The 24,151-nt window shown below is 35.2% G+C and overlaps 2 protein-coding genes across 5 annotated transcripts in view; one reads left to right on the top strand and one right to left on the bottom strand.

The window, feature by feature from the left end:
* idua.L (alpha-L-iduronidase L homeolog) overlaps positions 1-24,151 on the top strand; it is a 70,329-nt gene that overhangs the window by 13,268 nt on the left and 32,910 nt on the right.
* Positions 1,501-22,749, bottom strand: slc26a1.L (solute carrier family 26 (anion exchanger), member 1 L homeolog). 4 transcript variants are annotated; one of them, XM_041577806.1, is made up of 5 exons: positions 22,561-22,671; positions 10,324-10,485; positions 6,373-6,426; positions 4,572-5,212; positions 2,283-3,862 (listed from the first exon to the last, which is right to left on the bottom strand). In XM_041577806.1, the coding sequence occupies exons 4-5, from the start codon at positions 5,205-5,207 to the stop codon at positions 2,339-2,341; spliced, it is 2,160 nt and encodes a 719-aa protein (XP_041433740.1). In that variant the 5' UTR covers positions 5,208-5,212; positions 6,373-6,426; positions 10,324-10,485; positions 22,561-22,671; the 3' UTR covers positions 2,283-2,338. The 4 variants fall into 4 exon arrangements, with proteins under 4 accessions (NP_001084442.1, XP_041433740.1, XP_041433764.1 ...); XM_041577830.1 differs by lacking the exon at positions 6,373-6,426; XM_041577864.1 differs by lacking the exon at positions 10,324-10,485.

The following is a 24,151-nucleotide window of genomic DNA, read 5'->3' as shown; positions in this document are numbered from 1 at the left end:
CTTACAGAGCTTTTGTTTTTTTTTATGGGGCCAGTGACCCCCATCTGAAAGCTGGAAACCCCTTTAATGAGATTTTCTGCTTTTTCAAATGTGTTCATTCATCAAAATTGATTCAGCTGCTTTAAGCAGTTGAATCCAGTTTTTTCTGGGGTGTTAGAGTTCAGTGGCATTGCTGTAACATCATAATATTTCAGTCCCTGAAATATTACAGTTGGGATTTTTTTTATTGCAGTGCAATTCTGTTTGGCCTTGGAAATACTGATACTGTACTAATTGTCCTGTTATTTTATGTATATATATATATATATATATATATATATATATATATATATATATATTTATATAATACTGACTTCTTTCAGTTTTTTTGTGGGGGGGCAGTATCCTAGTTTACATTTCCAGAGATCTGGAACCAGTAGCTCGTGAGCAACATGTTGCTCTTAGACCCCTTGGATGTTGCTCTCAGTGGCCTCCAAGCAGGTGCTTATTTTTGAATTCCTGACTTAAAGGCAAGCTTTAGTTGTATAAAAAACATGTATACTGTAAACAGCGCCTCCTGTTGGCTACCAATACCCAATCACAGCCCTTATTTGGAATCCCCGGGAACTTTTTTCATGCTTGTGTTGCTCTCCAACATTATTTTATACTTGAGTGTGGCTCATGGGTAAAAAAGGCCTACCCCTGGCCTACGCCATCTGAGCTGTTCCTTTTCCATCTCTGAATTATCATGTAGCTACACAGTGTTACCATATCAGGGCACTTAGCATAACAGTACACAGATGTGGAAGACTGATGGTGAAGCATTTGATCTTCTAACTACCCCCTTATTTAAAGAAACTAGGTTCCCAAATTGGCATTTTTCTTGGAAAACTTTTAAAAGACACTGCTCAAGGATTTTTCTTTTTTGTTTCATCCAGCTATCTTGCAGGTCCCACTTATTCAGGTCAATGCAAACTTATAGTGAAGGTCTTCATAATTTGATGTCTGTTTAGGATTATTTTTAATTTATCCTCCACAAGGATTTTAATCAACTCTTTGCATATATTTTTGTCAGTATATTTCTGTAGCATTCAAAGAATTCAATACACCAATAATGAATAATCATTTTTATTATACATATATTCACCAATGAAATACTTGTCCAGTTTTTGAAAAGCCATATTAAAGATTCATTTTTACTAAAAGCTATTTTCTGAAATTTAAAAAACAGTTTGTAACATCAAAAATGTGTTTCTGCAAAGGTCTCTGTAAAAATGCTACATTTCAGTAGGCCAAGTTACAAAGCTATTTTTTTGTATGGCATAGGGTAGCAACAAACAATATGATTTTTAACAGACGTGGCATTTTGTCTGTGTCTTTCCTCTAGAAAAGTCACTAATCCAAAATGCTGGAAATTGCCAATGATCAATTCCTACAGTGGGCAATACAAGGCAATGGCTGATACCCATTGAACATATTGAAAATAAATCAACAATGTTAGGTGTGGTTTGAGGGTGAGTGTTTTTTTGATAGATCTTGGTGTAAGTGTGAGTGGGTTTTTTGCCATAAACATTGTTCCAACAAAAGACATTGAAGGGCGTGTATCATTTTACATGCAATTCCATTGGAATGAAAATCAGTTTAAAGCGTTTTTCCCACATTTCACCATTTGATACATAATTATTTATGCTTGTTATAGGTATACGGCTACAGACTGATACTTATAGCACTAGTCAGCACACTGTTCTCTCCAGAAAATTCTTCTAACTGGGTGGGATGAAAATTAGCAAAGTAGTGGGGAAAATAAAGGTATGCAATTACATCTTCCTGAATCTACTATAATCCAAAAGTTCACAACAGCTCTATTCAGCCATTGAATATGTTGGCACTTTTTAGATTATATTATTAATAAAAATAACTTGGTTGCTTCCATAGGAGAAATAAGCTATGAAGACTATGAAGGGGGGAGCTGACAACCCCTGCAGGCACTTGATTGGGCAAGTGACATGGTGGAGACATGGGATTAAAGCTGGGCAGAGTGCCTGTCTTATGGTGCCTCAGGATAACACAATCATTTTATCTTTCTTACATTAATACAGCAATATTTACTGTAGTCATAGCCAACTCTGTCACTTGACAAGATCTCCAGCAGCAGTATTAGATTACAGGCTGTGTGGTATACCACTATATAAAATAGGTGGTTTGCACTTTCACTAAGTGTCTTAGAGTGATACTGTCAAATTCAGTGTCCTGAAGAAAACATAATAGTTAACACCTCTACAATCAGGAACTACCAGATAAATGCAATGTAATATATACTTCAGAATGCTTTTGAAAGCCTGTGAATTTTTATCATCATTTACACAGTGGAGTCAGTGGCAGAAATAGTTTGTGCTCTTGCAAACTGTACAGCATCATGGACAGTGTAAAAAAGCAGTTTGTGAATGTCTGAATTCTCTTTGCCGAAATAACCCCCCCTAATAAGAGAGTCAATTACAGATGTGCTGCAGCAAGCCAATAGCACACTGACTTGCACTTCCTTGTAGTCTTTTAACAAACCCTTTAATACATTCATGCCAGTTATGTCCAAAAATGCAATACAAGAACAATCAAGAATAATGGTTTGCAAATCGTTACGCTTTTCAACAAGTTCTATTTGGGTTTCACCATAACCAAGGTTGTTTGCGGCATCTACTTGTTTCCGTTTTCCCTGATTTTTAGCTTTCTTTTCCATTTTTTTGCGCTGTGCATTAACTAGGCCTGGATCCATAGCAGCCATTTTGAACAGAGCCTTTAAAAAATATCCTTTATTTGCGTAATGGAGGGGTGAGTTGAATCGGAATATTTTTACTTTGGGAATTGGAAGAAGGTTGTCATATTTTTGGCAATCTTCATAAAACACAGTGTCTTCAATTTGATTAAGCATGGTGGTGTAAGGCAACTGAGAGCGTAAAATTAGACACAACATTGAAAAAATCACTCCTACCATGAGGCCTACTTCTGTACTGACCAGAGCTGCAGCAGCCACCGTCACACACCAGACCACTGCATCTATTTTATTTAGGCGCCACAGAGTTGGCAGATCTCTGAATTTCCTTAGAGCGCCTCGTAAACTAACAATTATTATACAGGCTAAGACACATTTCTGCAGTGAATAAAACAGAGGTGCAAAGAAAAGAAGAACTAGCAGTACCACAATTGCACTAATAACGCTAGATACTTGTGTCATGCACCCAGTGGAAGTTTTCACTAGAGTTTTTGCTAGAGCTGCACTCGTGGCAAAACAGTGGAAAAATGATGGGATTATATTACAGAAACCAATGGCAAACATCTCCTGGTTTGCTTCCACTGTATATGCATATTTTTTTGCAAACATTTCTGACAAAGAGATGGTAAAGGCAAAACTGATAACTGCAAGGGGTATTGCATCTACTGCTATTTTGCCAAAAAGGCTAAAATTTGGAACTTGTGGGGGTATAAATCCAGTTGGGATTACACCAGAGACAGCAGATCCATAAACTTCCTTCAGATTGCAGTAATGTGATACCACAGTAGCCACTACAATTACCACTAATTCTGTTGGAAGTGGAATTTTAATTTTTTCTTTGTATCGATCTCCTATTTCTTTAGCTGCAACCAGAACAGCAATACAAATGGCACTTGTAATAATATCACAATAGTTGCTGTGGTGAATATTTGCAAATATGTTATACCAAGTTGTCACCAGCATGCCAATGCCTGGACTACGTGGGATTTTTATTCCAAGAAGGTATTTCACTTGGGCAGTTAATATTGTCAGGGAAGCTCCAGTTGCAAATCCATCCAACATTGGCTCTGATAGATACATAGAGAGGAAACCCAAGCGAAAACTCCCCATAATGACCTGTTTAGAAAAAGGTAAGAAACCATTTCAGTATAATAAAGAGAAGCAAATGTACCGCTAGCTACATGAGCACATATAGCTAATTGACAACCCATTGACTGGATTTGTGAACAGTTGGGAAATACCTAATGTGCCCAGTCGCATAGTAAATACACAGACTGCATTTTATAATGGCTGATGACTGAAACTTAAAATAAAGAGGATGACGTAATCAGCCAAACGGTACTTGGTTTTGGCCAATGTCATGCAGGGATCCCATTCAATCTCACTCAAAGCTTCTGTGATAAAATGCTTTTGATCAGGAGCAATGGTAGCAAAAGAGGCAGTCTGATCATTTGGCCTGCAGGTTGAATGATCAATGCAATATGTGTGGCAAAATTACAGGCTTTGCAAAACTAATCCGTGACATAGACAAATATGTCTGAACTCTGTGACAGACATATTTGTCTAGGTGTTCTCAACACAAAATAATTGATTCTGTCTTTTTAAATACATGACCAGTTTATCAGATCAACAGTTTACCTCGGTAATAAAATGAGTTTTTTCAAGATATTTACAATATTTTAATTGATTAAGGTTTGGCTTGACGTCTTTCCTTAAAAATAATTTATAGTTATTCTGAAATGGGTGGTTAGCTATTTTAGTTTATCTGATAAACTAAAATGTATAAATAGACTTAATATCATAAGGAGTATGTTTTTATCCTTACCTGATAAATACCAGCCGTGAATGTCAGTATAGCTGCAACGCTGATTGCATAACATTCTTTTCCACACTCAATGTCCATCAGGCCCATACTAATGTTTATGGATCTTGTAATGTTTAAGTCACTCATGTTGAAGTTATTTATTTGAGGAACTGCATCATCATCTAGGTCAAAACCTGCCAGCTGTACTTCTCGATCAACAACCTGGCCAACCATCAAACTTATTAAGCTGAAAATGCCCACTGATACGTGTCGGGAGGTCCCCATTAAGAAATAAATAATATTAGCAAAAAAAGATGTGTACAAGCTGTAAATGGGTTTCAACCCAGCCAGAAGAGAATATGCTATAGCTTGGGGCACCAATATGATACCAATGATAAGTCCCGACATCACATCACCCCATGTATTTTCTTTGAAGTCATACTTTGGGAGCCAGCGTAACACTGGGAAAAAGCCAATGAATGTTTTTTTGAGTTGCTTGCTATTGCAGGTGCATTGCTTTTTAACTTTGGCTTTTACAGTCTTACACAGGCTAACTCTGTTAGTAGCTTTTCTTTCCAGATGAATTAGGGTATGCTGTGAATCTTCATCCATCTTGCTTTGTTCTCTTTCATATTTCATGTTGACTGCGTTTTTCATTGCAACTAAAATGTAAGCAGAATATAAAGGTGAATAAGCTCATGAAAGTAACAGCTGTGTAAGTACTGGATATCTCATGTATATTACTAAAGTTCATGCATAGTTTAGGTTAGAATAGCAGTGTTTTTTATACTCCTGATATTAACAAACCTGGGCATTTAAGGGCGTGTAGTGTACAGGTACTTAGGAGACATGGGTAAATATAGTACCGTTTGCTGAGTCATGTAGATGGACAGACTCCTATAAAAATTTCTTGCATACTTTCACTGTGTTTAAAGGCTAGGCTTCAGTATCTGTATAATCCCTTTTTAATGACCTTAAGAACTTTGCAATCAATGTCTTATCACAAACTTCCACGCAACAGAGTATGTGGAAATGTCGGGGCACTGATAGGAACATATTTGGGTAATTGTCATATCATGCCACATACTTGTGAACTTTCAGTTAAATATTATAGCAAACAATCTTCACTGATTCTCTACATATTCCACAGGTGTGGACAATTGCAAAATGAAGGTTACTATCAATACTTTTCACCAAATATTTTCCTGCCGTGCAAAGGTTAGAAAAAAGCAAATGTTCCAGCAGTGCCACAAAAGGTCGCATGGAAGGGGAGGAGGAATGCCACATATTTGTACTGTGTATGTGTTTGATCTACAGTGAGTAGTTCATCTAATGCTAATGGTGATTGACTGTTATAAGTTTCTACATGTATGGGACTCCATTAACCAGAAACCTGTTATCCAGAAAGCACAAATTAACAGGAAGGCCATCTCTTATAGGCTTAATTTTAATCAAATAACTCACATTTTAAAAAAAAGATATCCTTTTCTCTGTAATAATAACAGTACCTTGTACTTGTTCCCATCTAAGATATAATTATTAATCCTTATTGGAATAAAAACAAAGCTATTAGGTTTAATGTATGTTTAAATTATTTTTTTGTAGACTTTAGAGATTAAAATTATGGAAAGATCCCTTATCCAGAAAACTCCAGGTCCCGTGCATTCTGAATAACAGGTCCAAAATCTTTACTACTACAAAATGGAAGATGGACTATCAAAAGTAAAGGACATAAAAAAGAAACAGGCAATAAATAATAAAGAAAACAATAAAACCTAATTATCACATTAAATTTGTTTGGTCAGCAGGATCAGTCACTCACCTACAACTAGACAGTATTTTCAGCTGCAGGCTTGAAAGAAGCAGAATAGGAAAGCTAATATTTAAAAAAAAATGTACAAAACATTTAATAAAGGACAACTAAAAAGTTGCTTACAATGGCTACATCAAAAATATAGTAAAAGGTAATGCAAAACTCAACTTCCTCTATAATGTTTAAGGGGCCCATTTACTTAGTTCGTGTAAAGGAATAGAAGAAAAATAGTTCGAATTTCGAATGGTCGAAAATGGCTACTTTGACCATCGAATGGGCTAGTTTGACCTTCAACTACGATCGTTCGATTCAAAGGATTTAATCGTTCGATCAAACGATTATTCGTTCGATCGTAGGAATAGCGCAAAATCTTTCGACTTCAATATTCAAAGTCGAAGGATTTTACTTCGACGGTCGAATATCGAGGGTATAATTAACCCTCGATATTCGACCCTAGGTAAATGTGCCCCTAAATCTATAAAACTGTTTTTTTCAAATAGTATTTCAAGGTTAGGTGTTCCTTAAAGGACTGAAGGGTTTATGGATGGAAAGGAGGAGTAAAAAGCTTCCCGAAAGTGTTTGGGAATAAAAATGGCAGAAGTAAAGAGAAGCGGGTGTTTAGGATGGCATTTACTAAAATGTTCCTGTAGATTTTGCAAACATCAACTTATAAGTGTTTAAATTCCAACCACGAGAGCTTCAGAATAGCTTAATGCTAGTGTTACAATGTTTTACAGGAAATGTTTATATTATACAGCAGTAGTAGAAGTAAATACGTTACGTGGTAAAAAGGTTATCACTAGTGATGGGTGAATTTGCACCGTTTCGATTCGCCGGAAAATTCGTGAATTTCGCGCGAAATTCGCAAAATGGCGAAAAATTCGCTAAACGGCGGCGCCGGCGTCCGTTTTTCGAAAAAATAATTTTGACGCTGGCGAATCCGCGAGTTCGCGGCTGGCGAATAAATTCGCCCATCACTAGTTATCACTTAATGTGAGAAGGGATCATTTAAGTGTTGCTTTATCATTGTCTCTCCCATTAGTGTCTGACTCTAATGTCTGCCTCTAATTGTTGACTGCCCGAATATGGCTTGAGCTTGTGCACTCTCGGGTATATATTGAAAGTAAAAAAAATAAAACCAATAATGCTTTCCTTAACAATATTCTCCATCCTATCTTTCATTTTTTGCCACTTAGCTGCTGCACTCGCATTAAACCCTGTGTCAGAGATGGAAGCAGTTTTCATTTACGCAATATATACCCAATATATACCTTTAAGAATTTTCCTTACATACTTGTCCTGTACAAAAGGCACATTTCTCTTATTACAGATGACCAGTCATTCACTAAAGCTGCCTTTCAAAAATTAATATACAAATTATCATTCCTAACTTCGAATTGCAATCTGTGAAAAGTATATGCATGTTAAAACCTTTTCACAAATAGTAATATAGGTCTAACATGTGAGCCAGAATGCTCTCAAAGCACTTCAGGGACAGCAAAAAAATGTTACTTGTATTTCTAGCATCTTATTGCATTGTTCAAACCAAAACAGATTTCACTGCAGGAATAGAAAGTTTGATTAGAATTATACTGGTTGATTAAGCATTATTTTATTAGGTTAAGGGCATTTAATGTGAAATGAGCTCATTTACACTATCAGTTTCTTTTGATAACCTTTGTCTGTTCTCTTTATATATTTTCTTTCTCCCATCCTCTTCTGAGATTACTGTGGCATCAGTTAAGTACTTTAACAATGTAAATTCTGGTTAAAAGGGAAGCACAAGAGATTCATTACTGGCTTTTGTTAACAAAGGCAAGGCTAAAAATGTGTCTTACTGAAGTTTGTTATCTGTCTGATTACATCCATAGTCTGGTATGTGAGGAACAATTTGCATTTACTGAATTGGAAATTTGCATTTTTTATGTAAGACAAAAGCTTTTTTGCTAAGTGACGATCATCCAAATTATAGTATAAGGATAGAAATAATTTCTTTACAGCGTGCCGGGAAAACAACAATGGAAATATTGAGGAAGAAAATAACAGTAATGACATACTCAGATTTTTTATACTGTATACTATAATTACTTGCATAATCATTTATAAATACAGTATATCTAAAACAGATACTGACAATCTGTTACAACTGGCTGAAATAAGGATCCTGCTGTTTCATGGAGACTTTTTTTTAAACTATCGCAGTTGAAAAATAGATTGTCAACATTTTTCAGTAGATAAAGTACAGTGCTGCCATTTTTCATCCTGCAGCTAAAGTACTGAGGTAAAAATGGAATCAATTTGGCATGGATATACTATAAATGATTGCTCCTATTTCATTGTTACTGAGTATTACATTGTCATTGGGCAAGGCCATATGACAATGTGGCTTTTAGTTGTACTTGAATTGTATCATTTTAATGACAGAGAAACATATATTATTATCTGAATTCACCCTCCCCCTTTCAGCGTCAGCACATTTTGCCCCTTGCTTCGAGATTCCCTTCGTAAAATGCAAAGAACCCCTTTCCATGTGGAAGCCATAATTAAAATCTCAATTTCTTAACAGAGCAAAATGTTATCAAAGTCTTTGCAATACACAGCTTAGACTTTAGGCTGGCAATACACAGAAATAACTAATTGCATGTAGATGTTTTCTGGATTTGGACACCAAAAATGTGGGCCATATTGAACTAATCTATTTACATAATCCACAAGCCAGAATGTATGTTAAATCGTATTATTTTAAACATTTTAATATTGGAAGGTTAATTGGTTCATAGGTGTAAATGTGATAGGGGCCCCACTGGTGCAGGTACTGATATGAATGGCATATGATCTTTGTAATATATTGCATTTAGGTGTTAGTGCTGTATAAATAACATAATGATAATATTGTTGTGAGGATGGGCAATGCAGTGAAAAAAAAAATCATATATTATTACAGTATTACAGAGTAGTGAGACTTTCCCAAACCTATCAGCGACAGTTACCGATTTACCAAAGGACATAATGTTCATATTATGAAACATTTCATTATTGACTATTATTTTCTCAAGACTATGATCCCCCCTTGAAATTTCTTCAAATACCACTATTAAAGAAGCTATACTAAAGGTATAAGTATAGGATCTATTATCCGAAATGTTTTCTCAAAATTGTGTTTTAAAAAATATATATTTTCTTTCCTCTAATTTTTTCCATTAGCAGCTTAAAGGAACAGTAACACCAAAAAATAAAAGTATTTTAAATTAATCAAAATGTAGTGTACTGTTGCTCTGCATTGGTAAAACTGGTGTGTTTGCTTCAGAAACTCTACTTAAGTTTATATAAACAAGCTGCTGTTTAGCCATGGGGGCAGCCATACAAAGCTGAAAAAGGATACACAGCAAATACCAGTTAAGCTCTATAGTAAATAATGAGATTCTTCACAATTTATCTGTAATCTACTGTGTCTCCTCTGACTAAATGGCTGCGCTCATGGCTACACAACAGCTTCTTTATACAAACTATTGTAGAGTTTTTGAAGTTTTACCAGTGCAGCACAACACTACATTGTATTTTCATTACTTTTAAACTTTCATTTTTTTTTGTGTCACTGTTCCTTTAATACGCCAGCTTGCTGGCAATCCATAAAGTATTCTTTATTTAAATCAAGGCAACATGGGTAGGAGCAAAGCTTGTTCATTATTATAATATAAATTCTATAAAACCAGTAAAAAGCAAAAATAAAGAAGCTATTGAAAAATGTCTGGTTTTGTAGAGTACTTTTTGAAACCAATGGATGTTTTAAGAGAAGTAACCTTTTAAAAATACCAGAATGAAAAATAACCGTCCTCATACAAAAACATACAAACTTGTAAGAAAAAATATAAATATGAATGTTAAAGTAAGTAAAACATATTTAGGTAAAGAAAGCACATTAAAATACAACTATTATGCAGTTCTAATGATCATACTCACATTACGTTTACTTGTGTAAATGGGAAGGGTTGCCAGCTCTAAACTCCTGCAGAAATAAGCAGCTTGTATCTTTGTTCCAGGGATTAATAGTAAGCGTTACACTTTTCAATATGCAGTGTAACATTCCTCTATGTAGTGTACATATGCAAGACAATCTAAAACCTGCAAACCATAATCTGTGTAAGTGGTAAAAAAAACTTTTTGTACAATTCAGTAGATGTTATGCTTTATTCTTTTTGGGGGCTTTTCCCCTTAAAAATGCATTAGTCTATTTTTGAGTTTGTAAAAAAAAAAGCCATTTTATTGTGAATGTTTTAATAATTTTAGTGACTAATGCCACAAGTGATTTTTTTCCTCTGTTTTGAAAACATTTTGTATTTTTGGGACTTTTTAGAAATCAGGATGCCGGCCACCAGATCTAGTTCAAATCGCGGCTAGTGCTACATGGTAAAGTCTCTTTTTTATGTGTGTTTTCAGCAATAACACACTGAATAATGCTGGCAATAATATGTAGTGCTTATCTACTAGTTTTAATTCTATTTATGATTATGAGTGCATATAAACCATTAAAAGAGAAAGTTAACAAGGACTTTGACTTTAATAGCCAAGTAAGTTAGAAATTACCTCTTGCAAAGTCTTAACAGTGTATTCTAATTTAATTTATAGACAAATCAAAAATCCACTACAGATAATGTTTAACAAGAGGTACAACTGCAAAATGTGATAGCATCGATAAAGGGCCTTGTTAGTAAACCAGGTAGACTTTTGAAATGGTATGTGTCTTGCCCATAGTGTTCAGTTGCTTTTGGAAAATGGTGGATTATTTAGCTTCCATTGAATATTATTATGGATATAATTAATGTTCAACTAAGAACTAGGCAAACATTGCTAAGTTCACATTTGTACAATTCAACATATTGGGGACTGGCAATTTTTTTTTTTTGCACATGATGAGTACACATGATGAGTACTGGAGCAAAAAGGCTACAGCACCTGTCTTTATATATTCAAATTCCTAACGAGGCAAGGAGCTCCTGTGCCATTAAGTTCACTTAGAAAATAATTAAATAAAAACATTTACATATTTTCGAACTTTAGAGCCCGCTGTTGGTCTGTGAATAATCAATGGTGATTTCAAATATATGACCCTAAAATCATCAGTGCTTAGCTAGGGATTGATAGACATTATCTGTCTGGTAAACCACGGAATTTAGTGAATGATCTTTTCCTTCAATTGTGAACAGGTTTAGGGGCACATTTACTTAGCTCGAGTGAAGGATTAGAATGAAAAATACTTCGAATTTCGAAGTTTTTTTAGCTACTTTGACCATAGAATTGGCTACTTCGATCTTCGACTACGACTTCGAATCGAACGATTCAAACTAAAAATCGTTCGACCATTCGATTGTCGAAGTACTGTCTCTTTAAAAAAAACTTTGACTACCTACTTCGCCACCTAAAACCTACCGAGCACCAATGTTAGCATATGGGGACCTTCCCCATAAGCTTTCTAAGCTTTTTTGGTTTGAAGGAAAATCCTTCGATCGATGGATTAAAATCCTTCTAACGATTTTTCCTTCGATCGAGGCATTTGCGGTAAATCCTTCAACTTCGATATTCGAAGACGAAGGATTTTACTTCGAGGGTCGAATATCGAGGGTTAATTAACCCTCGATATTCGACCAACAGTAAATGTGCCCCTTAGTGTATAGGACATTTCCTCAGAGCCAATCTTTTATTACATCAGTATGTTAAAGTCCTATTTAATAAAGTGATTTGGGTCAAAATGAAGCTCAGTGATTGCCCAATTGGTAGCCCCTATGTGGATTGTCAACCTACATTGAGGCCCTGTTTGGCAGTGTACCTTGTTTTTATACAACCAAAATTTGCCTCCAAGCCTGTAATTCAAAAATAAGCTCCTGCTTTGAGGCCACTGGGAGCAACATCCAAGGGGTTGGAGAGCAATATGTTGCTTACGAGCTACTGGTTGGGGATCACTGATCTACACTGTCATCTTTTGCTTTCAGTTGCAATATGAGAGCCATCGACTGCTGGAGCTGAGTGGAAAGGAGACTTCTATGTCTTTCATTGTCTTGTCTTGTCTAAAACAACCATCACTTCTCATATTTTCTTGTCATTTTTCAATATTTTTGCAGTGTAGGAATGGTGTGAATGCCTTTTTCAACTCCAGTAACTGAATTTTTTACATTGTGCAAAGCAATGTGTTAACAATATATTTTATGGCAGGTAAACCAAAACTTCTTCATGCAAATATCATACTGCAAGTAATTGTTGTTTTCATATATTGATTAGTTTTCATTTTGATATAGAACATTCTGAAACAATATTAACAATGCTTACTGAGCTTGTTACAGGCACCCACAAACCACACTTTTAAAATATGCTGGCTGGAGCTTTTGTGCTATAATATACACAATATTGTAATCACTTATGTTAAATATAGCATACACTCACTGAGCATTGAGGTAATTACTTCAAACCCTAAACTTCAGAGACAAGTTACATTTTATGGCATAGTGAATTGTTTCATAAATAGCTAAAACAAAAAAGGAGGCAAGAACTATTTGTTCTTCAGGTTATTTCATAAATCATAATACTTAACATTTATATTTTAAAAAGTGTATTAGAAGATTAGAGCTCTGGATTATATAAAATAAGATTATGGTTTCTTTAAAAAAAGAGGGGGGAACACTTCAAAAAAAGATTTAGAATTCCAGGCCAGTATATAATCCTATTTTCATTTTAATCTTCTTTCAGAAAATTGAATATAAGGTATTTAACCTAAACAATCATATTTTTTCAATGCATAATGTGTAGTAAATGACAATAGCACAATCAATGTTATGTATATATATAATATAATTTTTTTCCAGATGCATTTATATTTTTGTTTGCCAATCCTAGCAGTGCTGTCCTTGGTCCAATGTATATTTTTGCACCCGGGGTTTGTTTGTACACATGGGGGCTGATTCACTAAGCTCGAGTGAAGGATTCGAATGAAAAATACTTCGAATTTCGAAGTATTTTTTTGGTACTTCGACCATCGAATTGGTTAAATTCGTTCGAATTCGAACGAAATCGAACGAATCGAACGAAAAATCGTTCGACTATTCGACCATTCGATAGTCGAAGTACTTGCCCTTTAAAAAAAACTTCGACCCCCTACTTCGGCAGGTAAAACCTACCGAAGTCAATGTTAGCCTATGGGGAAGGTCCCCATAGGTTTGCTAATCTTTTTTTGATCGAAGGATTTTCCTTCGATCGTTGAATTAAAATCGTTCGAATCGTTCGATTCGAACGATTTAATCGTTCGATCGAACGAAAAATCCTTCGATCGTGCGATCGAAGGATTAGCGCTAAATCCTTCAACTTCGATATTCGAAGTCGAAGGATTTCAATTCGAGGGTCGAATTTCGAAGTATTTTTAACTTCGAAATTCGACCCTTAGTGAATCTGCCCCATGGTGTGCACTCTTTGGACTATTTTATATATATATATATATATATATATATATATATATATATATATATATATATATATATATATATATAATTCCATGAAAAAAAGCACTCACAGCAAGTCAGCAGGTTTAAGCAATATAGGAGATAAAACTTAATTCGTCCATAGTTACATGTTTCAATCCACAGGGGATCTTTATCAGGATAGTGCAAAAGAAGTGAAACACTTATTTATTTCACACACCACCAATCATTGTGAAAAACGAATTATTGCATCTTCTGCTCAGTGCTTGTGTTAACCCATTATAGTATTGACACTTTTATTAAAAAATTTAAATTGTGTAAAATGTATACGCTAACCTCAAAGCAATACATTTAGATGGCATATTTATCGAGGTTGAATTTCGAATTCATGTTCGGAATTTCATGAGTTTTTTGAAATTTCCCTAAACTCCCATAAATTCAAAATTCAACCAATCTAAATTTATTAATAAAATCTAATTTTCTCAGCTCGGATAAATTGAATTGACCTGAAAACTCGAATCAAATTTGATTAGAAAAACTTGATTCGAAAAAAAAGGAAGGAAGGCTACAAACATCACCAAATTGATCCCTAGACCTCTCCCATTGATTTATACAGCAATTCGGCAGGTTTAAGGTAGCGAATAGTCGAATTTGAGTTCTTAAAAAGCCAGAGTATGATAAATCTCGAAATTCAAATTAAAACTCGAATCGAGTTTGGATAATTCACAATTCAAATTTGAGAGTTTTGACCAAAAAAAATTAGAAAATTTGAATTCAAATTTTCACTTCAACCCTTAATAAATCTGCTCCTTAATGATGACTGTGAAGGATATTAATAAAAGCCATAATTAAGGCTAGGAAACTTTGCATACTCCAGTTGTAGCAGAAGTACATCTCCAACTGTGTACTACTTTTCAGGTCTGCAGGGCCTAGACTGCTAAATTGGATATCGGACGGCTTCTCGATCGTGCTAGACATAAAATTTTCATTGGGTGCTATTGAAGGCATCATCCATTGTTAGTGCTGAATCATCAGATACAGGTAGAATTCTATTGTTTCTACCTGTATATCTGATGATACACTTGTGTATTGAAACAAACAATCTTTCTTGGAAAGATCCTTTCCAAGAAGGATCATAATTGTTACATCTATGGCCACCTTAATAAATGGCTATTGATTGGTTGAGGACTAGAACTGTAGCAGACTTGCAGACTTTTTTACTCCATTGATGGTGACTTCAACCAATCAAATTTCCCTGCTATTTTGACACATTGCTGTGTTCTAATTATGTAGTGGCGTTCATAGTGGAGTTTAGAGAAAAGAAGGATTTCATTTTGGTATGTTACATTACAAAAAATCACAAGAAGAAGTAGAAAGCCAAAATAAAAAATAAAATATACAAACAGATGTCAGGTTGTCAACCCAGCAAACAGGAATAAACTATTGCTTTAAACCAGCAGCAGCATTCTGGGAAAAAATGTTCTGACTGATACCTGCAGTAGGTTCTCTCTGCACACTCACAGAAATAAATGAATTAGGTGAATTAGATAATGTGGGTAACAAAATTGTACTGAAGAAGTCGGAGTATTTATTCTGACCTTTTTTTTTCTTTGAAAGGTAACAAGTTCATATTACTTCAGATTGTTTATATTTACATTGACAGTGTATGTATGTATGTGAAGTAGACATTACTATGTCTGATTTACAGTCATAGGTGCAAAGTACTACATTGCCCCACTGCAGTTACCCATAGCAATCAGCCAGACATTTTCTTTCATTTTCTAGCTTTTAGTAGACTGGTCAAAGATAATTGGTAATTGGTTGCTATGGCAACTGCATTTGTGCAGTTAAGCACCTATGTTGGTAAAATATCACTTACTACTGTATGTCTAGGTTGGCAATGACAATTTAGAGAATACTAAATAGAGACATTAGTGTTTTTTTATTTAAATGTGGTTATTTTTATTTTGTAATACATCACACTATAATAAAATGCCTTTACAAAATCATTCTAAATTGGACATGTAACCATATAACAGACAGGGCAAATTATATTTCTATGGTAGCTTTTAAATCATTCTGAACCACATTTTAGTCATATATTGACACTTTACTTACATATTTGAGTTATATAAGTGATATTCTACCTTTTACTTTTCAGAACTACTTCCACTATATGCATATTGGACATCATTTAAAGTTTTGTACAAGCAGGGATACTGTCAGGCTGCCAATATACCCAATAACAAGGAAAGCTTTACATTACTAATCAATTTGGCCACCATGTGCTAACCAGTAGAGAGCACTACTTCATGTTGTACAATAAGAGGCAAACCTTTAAAGAAAATTCTTTGAATTTTAGGATTTTTTTTTTTTTGGTCAAAAGTCTCAAATTCGAATTGTGAATTATCCAAATGCGGTTTGAGTTTTAATTTCAAGATTTATCATACTCTGGCCCTTAAAATTACTGTATAAGTTAATGGGAGAGGTCCAGGAATCAGTTTAGTGACGTTTGCAGCCTTCCTGACATTCAAGGTTTTTTTGGAGAAACAAACTCAAATTGAGTTTTTTGGAATTCGAATCGAGTTTTTCTAATTCAAATCAAGTTTTTCTAATTCTAATCGAATTCGATTCGAGTTTTCGGGTCGATTCAATTCATCCGAGCTGAGAAAATTTGGTTGTATTAATAAATTTCATTTTTCAAAAAATTTGTTAGAATACAATGAAAAAAAAAACACCAGGACAAGTTAAACTTTTAAATTGCAAATCCTTTATTAAGGAATAACTTACTGAAACTCCACTTCCTGTCCCCTACAGGCGACACCGCGACCATCCATACTGCGATGCTCGATTTCTCCTCCCTGGCTATTGTAGTGACAGCGTGTGAAGGAGGCTGAAGCTGTAGGAGCGTTGGCTGGCGGAGCAGGGTTTGTAGTGGGGTTCGTGGCAAAGTTTTCCTGATATGTCCTGAGCAGTGAGCACAGATATAAAGACCCAGAATGGCCCCTCTTCTTCACCCCAGTCCATGTCTCCTGCACTCAGCCCTCGTGGTCAATATAGAGTTCAGACAGAAGCAGAATGTCGAGCGGCAGCCCCCACAGTATCTCGTCCAACAGGTCAGTCAGTCTGGAGATTGCAGAGTCTCACCACCCACACCAGCCTGGGTAGAAGAAGAGGTGCCATTCTGGGTCTTTAAATCTGTGCTCAGGACATATCAGGAAAACTTTGCCCACGAACCCCACTACAAACCCTGCTCCGCCAGCCAACGCTCTTACAGCTTCAGCCTCATTCACACGCTGTCACTACAATAGCCAGGGAGCTGAAATCGTTCATTGCAGTATGGACGGTCGCCGTGTCGCCTTTTCTGTAGGGGACAGGAAGTGGAGTTTCAGTAAGTTATTTCTTAATAAAGGATTTGCAATTTAAAAGTTTCATTTGTCCTGGTGGTTTTTTTTCATTGTATTCTAACTAGTTTTTTTAAAATTTTTTTTGATGTTACTGGTCCTTTAATATCTTATAGTTAGATTGGTTGTCCCTGATACATTCATATCCAAGATATAGAAGAACCCAAAAGACTTTTTGTGACCGCATGTTTCTAAATCTACCCAAGTAGATTAGAATTTGAATTCTGTAACCAAAAATACTTCCCACTAGGTTTTTTGTATTTACTACTTAGTTGTCAACCATACAGTATAACCTGAAGCAATGACCATCACACTGTCTTTTTTTGTGTATTTTTTATTCATGACAAAAGAGTAGGGTCATTAAAGTCATTGTGTAATAAAATTAAAGGGGGACTCCGGCTTCCAAACCAAAATTTGATAAATAGGCCCACATAACGCAGAAACCCCTAATATACCCATCCCAGTTACTTCAAAAAGTATGAATACATGCCATTTTCTATGCTGCAATCCAGCTGGTTAACAGTTCTTCTCTTTCTGCATCATTTGAAATCCGGGCAGGGAAGGAGGGATTAAACACTGAGGTTACAAATTGTAACAATTTATCCACAGTTTACAGACAGCATGCAGGAACTACATAACCCACAATGCATTGCACTATGATGTTCTGTTGAAATCACATGTGCAGGGAATTGTGGGGTTTGGAGAATGCAGTCTAAGGGCAGTTGGCTGTTGATCAAAGTAACAGTAGTCAGCCAGCTCAGCAAAATAATCAGAAAGATCAGCAGGGGGCTAGGCTTAGCTTAGAAAAGCTTGAAAAGTCTGCATATTTTGAATTAATGTATATTGCAAAGTTTCTTGAAAATATGTTTACTTTTCAAAAAGCTCAAGTTATGTTTTTTGGAGTTCCCCTTTAACATGTCTACTTGTTCAATTAAGTTTAATCTACATTATACTTTATCAGTCCTGTGAGTTTCAGTGACCTTTTGGCAGAAGGCAATGAAGTGTTGGCAAATGTTAAAAAGTAGAACTATTCCATAAACTGTGGGAACGATAAGTGTGCTACAGGTCAGTAGTACTTTTTATTAAGGCTGTGATTCATTGTTGGATACATTACAGTTCAAGATGTTATGTTCTTGAGTAAATAGTTGAATGAACCTATGTGGCAGTTAGTTAACTCAAATATGCCTATAAGTATATATTACATTTTACTAGCCATTTGCTTGCTCCTCATTTTTTTGTGTTGGTGCATAGTAATTGGGCATATAGTAAAGGTAGCCAGCACTTCATTATTTAACTTTTCAAGTGTACTTTTGGTATAGAAATCTGTAATTTTGGGTCTAGTTGGGGAAAAGGTCCAGCTCAGGATTGGAAAGTCCATGTGCAATGTCCTAAATCCATTTGTTAGTTTAAATTGATGATGGGCTATGGTAAAATGTTGACCATTTTAGAAGTGTAAACCATAAGTGATGTGGCAGATCATAGCAATATAAAATCTTGTGAATGCATGCAAATAGACAGGTTTGGAGCATTCTGTATTCACCTTAGGATATATTCTTATGCTTCACTATCTATTATACGAAAAAAATTGAATCACCGCATAAATATAAGGTATATTTTTTATTTAAAGGACAACTGACTCCCTGCCACAGTGCCAAACAGTTGATTCCCTAGTCCTTTTAAGCACAACATACTAAAATGGTATTGTCGTCTTCGTTTCTTAGTTTGAGAATGCATGGTTAAAGGAATTTAGACTGTAAATCACTAGGATATTATGCCAGATAATTATAATGCATGTTGTATAATCCATATTGGCACAGTGTGAGGTTAGGAAAGCCTAATGATCCAAAAGTATGGGTAAATTAGTGTTGGCACTTGAAATGACCTCTGGCATGGTGGTGATGATGGCAACAAAACACTTGCTCATAAAAGACGACAGGAGGGAGAGATACTGTAATTGTAGTAGCTTGTAGTAAAAGAACATGTTGTAATCCATATCTGGGTTTATGGACACTGTATTTGATCCTTTTCATCTGCTTTATAAAGTCATTTAAAAGCCAATAAAGAAAATTGCACTTTTTTCATTTACATATGGTTCACAAGCCCAGCATTTCTTAAAAATCAGCTTGGTTTAATTTCTTCTTCAACAAATCATTACAGTTTTATTTAAAAATACAGTTACTTTAATTTTCAGTGACTTTTTGTTTTTCACAATATCTGACCAATCAGTGTGTTGGCTAAAAGGACAAATATTGGATGAATAACATGTGGATGGCCACATTTTATTGTTTAATTAAAGCTGTTGCACCAACCAACATGTGAATCAGCAGAAGAAATATTTAGTTTGGACAGGTCAAATGTTAAGCTGGCCATAGATGTTGAGATTTTTAAAAGATCCAATCATCATCGTGAGACCACGATTATCTCGGAACGATCGTATGAATTGTCCATCAACTAAAAAGACCAATTTGCCAGGAAAACAAAGGGTAGCTGCTTGCTTGGCCCTGCAAACATAGATAGATTGCACTGGGACCGACAAAGATTTTTTTAACCTGGCCGATCAATTTCCTGTCGGCCAAAAAGCCGTAAAATGTTCGATCGTTCGAATCCCACTAACCACTAACTAAGGATTGGTCGGACTTCGCTCAAATCGGTCATTCGGCAAGAGAAATCTTTGCATCTATGGGGACCTTTAGGTCAGATCCAGTCAGATTAGTTTGTATAGTTATAGTGTATATAATAGTCTATATAAGGAATCATTTGCTAAGTTTAGGGTAGGGTGCAATCCACAAAGTTTTTCACACTTTATGGCCTACCACCTGCACATCTGAATTTCACAGAGATCTGCATTCCCCCTTAATGCAGTCTGCATTTGGCAGTGCAGTATTTATGACTGTTGGGTGGTAGGAGACACACAAGTTTCTCTCCATCCCACTCCTACCTGTCCTCTAACTGATCATCATTTTAATGCACAAGTTAGGAAGCATCAGTGCTAGGTGCAATGGGCAGCCAAATCTAGACACAAGTAGTTTTAGAATGAGCACTAATTGGAAAGTTTTTTGCCCCTGTTAGTGCTCAACTACTTCAGTCCTTGTCATAATAAATGGCTCCTACAGTATCTAACACTCAATGGAAATGGGAGAGAGACTGAATTGGTTCATGTTTGTCTTTTGCAGCAGATAAAAGATAAAACCTGGAGGCACTAACACAAATAAACTTACAATAGCCAGGGCTTCTGTTTCAAAGAAAGCATGTTTACATAAAGTAGATAAAAATAACCCGGGTGTCAATTTTTTTTGGTTTTACTGTTCCTTTAACCTGACATTATTAATTCTTGTTTAATTGTGGCCCTGTACTTTTAGGATACCTGGGGAATAGAGCAAAATAAAATTGTGCACCACCGTAATCACTCATGTGTTACTAGGTTAATTGACCCCTAGCAACCAGATAACGATTTAAACTAAAGGCACAAAAGTTGAGGAACAACTTTGTGTGAACCACCGTAATCACAGATTTAAAAAGCAAAAAAAAAAATGGTCATATACTCCAGCAATTCAAATCAATACTGTAATAATTTACTTTAATCAAACAAAACAAGATAAAACGTGAATTAATGATTGCAATAAATCAATTACTTGCTAATTAGCTAAGTCCTCTCTTTTATGTACTTCTTACTGCCTTTCATGTGTATTTGTGCAAATTCTAATCACTCACAATATATCTCTATATATTAGAAAAGCAGCTATGGGGCTCTGTCCTCTTAGGGTAAGGCCACACTGGGCGTCCAGTCTCCCCAAACGCCTTCCCTGACTCTGCACCGGCTAAAATGAAAAACCGTCTGCGCTAATCACATGCGGCGATTCGTTTTCCGAAATTGCCGAAGGAAACTTTGTGGTATAATAATAATTCTTCTTTGTCTAAATAGATTTATTGGCAAGCATCATTTACAAAGACCTGGGGAAGAAGACCCGGGGAAGAAGTGCAAGCAGGGCACAATTCAGTTAAAAAGAAGGCAGTGGGGAAATTGCAAAAAAGGCTAATTGCATCCATTTTTTGAATACTACATAATGCAGCCACTAGTGGATCCCTGTGTTAGCTGTGTATAGAGAGTTGATCAAATTTTGGAAGCACCCACAAAAAAAATGTATATTTTAAATAATACAAGTTTTTTTTATATGGGTGTTTCACTTTAATTCTGGCTTCTAAAGCAAGATGAGAGCGCTAACAAACTGTGGTCAAAGTCTTCATTCTTTTGTGTTTTTTTTATTAGTTCTGAATCTAAAAATGCTGTATGGTTTTCAAGGTCACTGACCTCTAGCAACCTAAAATCAGGCTGACTGTATGACCAGTTTTACTGGTTAACTTGTCGTATTGCTTATTAGGCCCTCTACTATTCATCAATTGTCTTTATTGATTTCAATACCACTTATGTGTTACTAGGTTAATTGACCCCTAGCAACCAGATAACCGTTTAAATTAAAGGCACGAAAGTTGAGGAAAAAAATTGTAAATTAATGAAAAAACTAAAAATATATGAACACTAGTTACAAATTGATTAGTGATCAAGAGATTAGTTTAGGCAACCTATATTGATACTGCAAAGAAATGCAACAATATTTGGAGGGAGCAATTATAGTATACCCTATAATAGAAATGTTCCTTGCTCACTATATTCCCATATTCAAAGATAATACTGTACCACATACATGTTTAGTTAATAAGCACCAAAATAAAGTCACCCCATGTAAGTTAGCACCCCATGTTAGTGTACCTTTCTTGGTAAACTGTTTATATGTTAACGAAAATGAAGGTTAAGGACACTAAACACCACAGAAGACTACTTCATATTGACTAGTTAACTGATCGTTTTTCCTGAGGTTGCTACCATAATTGGGAAAGATTTTTTTGACATATAGCTCAAATGATTTCGCAAAATACAGTCAAATAATCCTGGCAAATTTAAGAATGATTTTTGAGGTCCCATGTAATAAAAATTGTGATTTTTTTTTTTCAGTGGCAGGGGAAAATTATATCTTACATAAAATGCCCACATTAATTTTAATAGCCTGAACCTATTTGTGCTGGACAAGACAGAAAGAAAAAAGTAATAAAAGCATCTATAAACCCCAGCCTACTGTGCAGCTTTACCCTTTTCTTTATACAACCTCCATATTATCATTTGAAATATCTTTATATACATTTGAAAATATCATTTAAAATATCTATATACATTTTTTTCATGTTTTCAAGTTGCAGTTTATAGAAACACCAGCCTTTGATTAAACACTTTACACCTTTTTAATACAATTAGCCATATAATAGTAATGTCTTACCTTAGTGTTTTCTTAAAAAATGGCATCAAAATAATGTTTTTCTCTTAGTAAAAAGCAGTCCTCATCTTCCTGGATGGCATGAAGAATGCACTTGCCAAAGTTAAAGTTGCATGAACATTTCTCTGTGTTACCTATACAATAAATTTTATAGATTGTGTTCAAAGTTCAGGAATTGATTTACAACACAAGTTTTGATTGCTCATGTTACAGGAAGAAGTTCTTAAGAATAAAAAGTGTCCAAAGCAGCCTTGTTTAAATACAGCTTGAGATTGCTTATTAACTATTCACAGAAGGCAAATTGTGCTGAGACTAACTCATAATTCCATTGAACTTTGAAGCCTTTTGCATTACTTGGGGTTTTGTATTTTTTTTTTTTGCAGCTTTCGTATAAGTTGAACTCTTTTTTGAGACTGAGCATGTACAGATAATAGAGTTGATCTACTATTTTTATTTAAATCAGGGTTTCAAGCCAAGAATTGCCAAGAATGTCAGGTCATTTTAATTAAAGAATAGTTACATGTTTCTGTTGTTGATCAGTGATATGTATTATGAAATGTTAACAGAGAGTATACTATTTAACTGTTTTTAAGAAAATGCCCTATTTGCTCAAGTAAGTATTTGGCTGCTTGGTTACAATGTTGCATTATATTACTTTAAAAATATATAGAGTATGATATTTAATATCTTTGCATGTTGACCTTTTAACCATGCAGGGTAACTGAGGAGATTCTCATGGGACATTGCGCTACTGGGATTGGTTAATGTGATGGATTCATACTCCTCATGCAGCCATCTACCCAGCAATTTCCAAGCCTGCAAGGCATTTTAAGGTGTATTGCATTCTAGTTTTTAATATTTACTGATTTGTTAGTTTTAGCATTTACTTTGTGTATGTTATTGTATGGACTGATTTTTCTGGGGAGGGGCATATTTTTAATGCTTTTTTTAAGATGATGATACATGTGGAGATCTGCTTGTTTGGCTGCAAGCTTGTAAGGCGGGGATGATATTAATGCAGTGACCTAGTGATTTTCAAACCTAACCTGCTGATTTTCAACCAGATAACAGTCGGACAGGTAGTCCTGCTAACAAAAAAGGGCCTAATGGCTCTGGCCTTCCAGGGTTCTTTATCATCTTTAGAAAGTTATCCCTTTTAGTCAAACCTGTAAAATTACTACATGGGTTGCACTAATTTAACTTAGTAAATATTTCCATGTGAATGAAATATTAAACCAGGGTTTAAGAATAAGTTACTTAAATGGGAACATGTTCAATATAATGAGCTTCTTCAGTAAGAACTACAGTACATGTAAATCTGTTTCATGTGCCAGTGGATTCCTATTCCAGAATGCCAGAAACTGCAAGAGATTTACAAGTTCAACTGATAGACCTATGAAAAACATCAAAAAAAATTCAAGGCCAGTATCCATTTCAGCTAAATTGAGAATGATCTGCCTGTGGCATATGCTTGTGTTGTTAATCAGGGGGTGTTTAATGGGTGCTTGCTTTGCATGTCAGTGCCTTTGTCTACCACAGGCAGAATTTTTTCATGAATCCAGCTTTGATGCAATGACTTGTGGGTAAAGAATTA

The sequence above is a fragment of the Xenopus laevis genome, chromosome 1L (assembly GCF_017654675.1).
Source record: "Xenopus laevis strain J_2021 chromosome 1L, Xenopus_laevis_v10.1, whole genome shotgun sequence".
Lineage (NCBI taxonomy): Eukaryota > Metazoa > Chordata > Amphibia > Anura > Pipidae > Xenopus > Xenopus laevis.
This window is presented reverse-complemented; position numbering and strand designations above follow the sequence as displayed.

Excerpts from the sequence above, each read along its gene's own strand:
- slc26a1.L (NM_001090973.1), bottom strand. The coding sequence starts at position 5,207 with ATGAAAAACGCAGTCAACATGAAATATGAAAGAGAACAAAGCAAGATG. Across the intron at positions 3,863-4,571 it reads TCACGGCTGGTATTTATCAG|GTCATTATGGGGAGTTTTCG; the intron begins GTAAGGATAAAA and ends TTTTCTAAACAG.